General features: G+C 61.1%; 1 protein-coding gene across 1 annotated transcript; it reads left to right on the top strand.

Moving 5' to 3' along the window:
- Positions 1 to 1,997: 1,997 nt before the first annotated feature.
- NKX2-8 (NK2 homeobox 8) lies at positions 1,998 to 3,977 on the top strand. The gene is made up of 3 exons (XM_037831550.1): positions 1,998 to 2,006; positions 2,114 to 2,381; positions 3,124 to 3,977. The coding sequence occupies exons 2-3, from the start codon at positions 2,222 to 2,224 to the stop codon at positions 3,678 to 3,680; spliced, it is 717 nt and encodes a 238-aa protein (XP_037687478.1). The 5' UTR covers positions 1,998 to 2,006; positions 2,114 to 2,221; the 3' UTR covers positions 3,681 to 3,977.
- Positions 3,978 to 4,306: the final 329 nt, after the last annotated feature.

The raw sequence follows: 4,306 nt of genomic DNA, 5'->3' as shown, positions 1-4,306 counted from the left end.
TCTCCGACTCCCAGGCCAGAGCTCCTTCTACCTGACGGGGCCTCGCTGTTCAGACCCAAATTTTGGAGTCTGTCCTAAGGCTCCATTACAACTGTCTTTGTCGGTGCCTTCTCTCCGCCTCTCGCTCGGGAGATGAGCTGGCAGAGGCGGCCAGATATTGGGCTTTTGCCAAATAAGTCCATAAGGTCCCGCCGGAGCTTGGGTACTGGGACGTGGTGGGAGCCGGATTTCGGGCTTCGGAAGCAGCCGCCGTCCCCTCCCTACTCTCGGCTCCCTCCCCAGCCATGGCTGCAGGGAGGACAGCCAAGTCATTTCAATTCAATCTTATTTAAAAAGACATAACTAATAAATCTATTGCCGGGGCCGCATAGAGACGGCCAGCAGAGTTGATCGTACTCCCAATCCCATTGAATCCCATTGAAAACCATGACAACACCGGACAAGCTCCGATTTATCCCGGCGAGCTAAAGCGCATTGTGAGCAGGCGTCAATCACGCATTATTCTCCAACTGAACAAATGCAAAATCTTGACTGGAACAAATTCTTCCAACAGGTCCGGGGCGTCGAGCTCCATTTCCCCTTTGTCCGCGGCCTAGCAGTTGGCCTGTATTGGGTTTGCCTCTGCCCGACCACCCAGCGCGCCGCGGGCCGCGCAGCAGAGCCCCCGGCGTTCGGGGCACGCTTGACAGGGAGTGCCGGGGAGGGTGTGCAAGGCCCCGCCGGGCCGCGGCCGCCGCACCCGAAATGAACCGGTGTTCAGCCAGGACTCGGGAGCCTCGCGCCTCGCGCCTCGCAGAAATTTATTTAGCCACCAAATTCCAAAACCACTGGGTGCGGGAAGAGAGGCCTCTAAGTGCGCGCTCGCCCCGCCCTAGACTGAGTCCAATGGCCAACAAAATGTGTCCACGCTGGGCCGGCTCGCTGCGCCTTCTGCTCATCTTTTGTGGTGGGGCTGCGGGGACTAGACTGTCGGGAGAAAACCCAGGCCGTCGATATCAGCGGCCCGCAGTCATGCTTTCTACCAGGCGGGCCCCGTCCTAATTCTCCCAGTCGATCCTATTCCGGACCAGGCCGGGCACCAGGGAGCACAAGTTCGAGGCCTGCTCCAGATGGAGGCCTCAGCCTGGGCACTAGGCCTGATATTCAGGCCGCGGGGCCGAGGGGCGCATATGGCGCCAGAGCGTCTGGAGGCACCAAGGAGGCCACAGAATCCTCGAAGGTCGCCCTGCGAAACTCCGCAGCAGTCAGGCTCTAAAAGCTCTGCCTAGCGCGGCCACCGACCCCAGCCGCACCACGGGCGGCGTCCAACCCGGACTGGACCAACAAGACCCGCAGTTAAGACCTGAGCAACTGGACCAGATTCTGCCACCCTTTTGCCCGCCTGTGAAGACAGGAGCGGAGCTAGTGCTCCGCGGATGCTGCCAAGCCTTTCCCGGAACTCTTGAGTTTGTTGAGTTTGGGCTTGTGGAGAGGCTCCCAGCCTCCTTGAAACCCTCGGAACGCTGGTCCTCTGCGTCAGCCTGGAACTTCTCGTCCCTGAATCCTAGAGAGGCCCAACCAACTAGACAGATAAAGGGAGCACACCGGGGTTCAACGCCGTCTTGTAAATCACTTAACGAGTAATTGCGGGAACTGAACACCCCAGCAAACAAGCTCAAGGAATAAAGTAAACAGGGAATAAATTTTTGGGTGCTCATAAACCCACCCACGCCGCCCCCACCCTGCCCGAAGTTCCCGCGGGGCCGGGCCCCGAGTCAGCCCAGGAGGAGGAAGCTGGGGGCTGGGACTGGCGGGTGGTGGTCACCGCTCGCCACCCAAGATGTTATTCTTTGGTAACAATCCCCATTATCTGTCCCCACTTTGGGTTAATCGGACAGAATCGCTAATGCCGAGGGCTGCTTCCTGCCGCCTCTGGGAGGTAACGGGGCGCCGAGGGGCGGGAGACGGGGCGGGGCGGAGATGGCACCTTCCGGGTTCGCTGGAGCTTTGGCCCAGAACTCATTCAGGTACTTAACACCCCGGAGACCCGGACCGCGGCTTTCAAAGAGGGCTGGGAGGGGAGAAACGTTTATATATAAACCGGGATTCCGCTGTGAACGCCCTAATATCCCAGCAGCCAGCTCCAGGCGAGCGCCTCCAAAGCACACCCGTAGGAGCGGCAGCCTCCGCAGCCCCTGGGCTCCCAGCCGGCCCTGCTCCCGCCTCCTTCCCGTCCTCGGCCATGGCCACCTCCGGACGCCTCAGCTTCACGGTGCGCAGCCTCCTGGATTTACCCGAGCAGGACGCGCAGCACCTGCGGAGGCGGGAGCCAGAGCCGCGCGTCTCCCGACGCCCCGGCCCCTGCGCCATCTGGCTGGAGTCGGAGCGCGGCCACTACCCCTGTGAGTGAGCCGAGGACCGCGGAGGGGATGTGGGTGGGAGGAGCAGGACCAAGAGCTCGGCCCATGGTGGGCTACGATGCCGAAATTTCAGCCCGAGGTTTGGATATCCCCAGCCCGTTTTCTGTCCCGCCCAAGTCCTTATCCCATATGTCTCTGTCGGAAAAGCCTGAGAACAGATCGTCGCGCCCCGTGCTAGCGCCAGGAGTTTAGATTTCTGCTCCTGGGGGCTTCTAGGGGTCAGACTATTTAAATATTTAACACACCTCCCTTAGAGGCTTGAAAACATGGCCGCGTTCTCCAGACCTCGATCTGGGGTCTCTGCATTAGTGAACCCAGTCCCGCTCGATTCAGGGGTTTGCAAGCTGCGGCAAACTGTAGTGCAGTCCACCCTGCACTCCAGGGTCGTGCAAAAGGAGGTGTCCCCTTTTGGTGTCTCAACTTGAGGTAAATTCATCCGCCAGCGCGGAAAAAAGTAGGGACGTTTTAAGAGGGCCTTGGGACAGGTTTCTTTGGGGCGCGATCTCAGGCCTTGTGATGGCTGTTGTGATATGAATGAGGTCCCAGGGTTAGAAGAGGTGGGCGTCCAGATATGGACACCAGGAAGGAAATGGCCTCCACTCGAGAGCCGCGCGCGGGTGAGGACGCCCTGGGTTCGGTTGCTCCGGCGCCCACGCGAGAGTGACAGCAGAGGAGCCGAGACGCGGCGCCTCACCAGGCCGTGTGGTCTTTGCCTTCTCTCTAGCCTCGGACGAGAGCAGCCCGGAGACGAGCGCCCCCGACTCGTCACAGCGGCTGTCCCCGCGGCCCGCGTCACCAGGCTTGGACGCTGAGAAGAAGAAGAAGCGACGGGTGCTGTTCTCCAAGGCGCAGACGCTGGAGCTGGAGCGGCGCTTCCGGCAGCAGCGCTACCTGTCGGCACCCGAGCGCGAGCAACTGGCACGCCTGCTGCGCCTCACGCCCACGCAGGTCAAGATCTGGTTCCAGAACCATCGCTACAAGCTGAAGCGCTCGAGTGCGCCAGGGGCCGTGGAGTCTCCGGACCTCTCCGCCGCCGCGGAGCTGCGCGCCGCGCCCAGCCTGCTGCGCCGCGTGGTGGTACCGGTCCTGGTGCGCGACGGGCAGCCGTGCGGTGCCGGCGGCGATGCGGCCGTGGCCCAGGACGGATGTGGCGTCCCTCCTTCCACCGCCGCCTCTTGCCCTCTGCGGGGCTACGCGGCCTTCGGGTCCGGCTCAGCGCTCAGCCTCTTCCCAGCTTACCAGCACTTACCGCCCCCCGCCCTGGTCTCCTGGAACTGGTGAGGCTGCCGCGGAGCGCCAGCATCTGGGGCTTCCCGGGACCTTGGAGCGCGCTCTGGGGCTGGAGCGGAGCTGTAGCCGAGCCGGATATGTGGAGAGCCCTCCTGTGGGCCCCACCTCCCCGGCGCCGGGACCCTTGGCCCACCCTTTCCAGCAGTTGCAGATGCGTACGCAAGGAAATTTCGGCAAGATCTACCCTCTCCCCTTCTTTCAACCGCCAAACCCAGAACTCGATTTCATTGCTTGACCTTACTTGTGTATTTTTAAATAGCGATTTGTATGGGCAGCAACTTATTTTAAAACAAATAGAATATTTTTCCTCTTTCGGGTGAGAGAATAAAATGTGTGGGTTTGGGTCCCCTGCGCGCCTGCCAGGCAGGTGGGTTGGACGTTGTGCTCCGGGAACCAGAGTCCCAGGAGCCCGCCAGCTCCTTCTCCAGCTAAGTTAGGATCCATCCCCGGTTGGGTCTAAAGGGTAGATAGCATTCTCAGCATGACTTTAGGAAGATACTGGGCGGGGAGAAGAGGGGCAGGGGGAGAAGGGTTCGGGTAGGCGAGAGGAAGTAAAAGCAACCCTAGGGTCCCGGTCAGCGGGAAGCTGCTCTGGTCCCGGAATGACGGGAAGTCCC

This window comes from Choloepus didactylus, chromosome 4 (assembly GCF_015220235.1).
Source record: "Choloepus didactylus isolate mChoDid1 chromosome 4, mChoDid1.pri, whole genome shotgun sequence".
Lineage (NCBI taxonomy): Eukaryota > Metazoa > Chordata > Mammalia > Pilosa > Megalonychidae > Choloepus > Choloepus didactylus.
The sequence above is the reverse complement of the archived record's forward strand: the minus strand, read 5'-3'. Positions and strand labels throughout refer to the sequence as shown.

What these genes read in the sequence shown, in the direction of transcription:
- NKX2-8 (XM_037831550.1), top strand. Translation starts at nt 2,222, where the DNA reads ATGGCCACCTCCGGACGCCTCAGCTTCACGGTGCGCAGCCTCCTGGAT. An exon ending in GGAGCGCGGCCACTACCCCT is followed by an intron (nt 2,382 to 3,123) that starts GTGAGTGAGCCG and finishes CCTTCTCTCTAG; the next exon opens with CCTCGGACGAGAGCAGCCCG.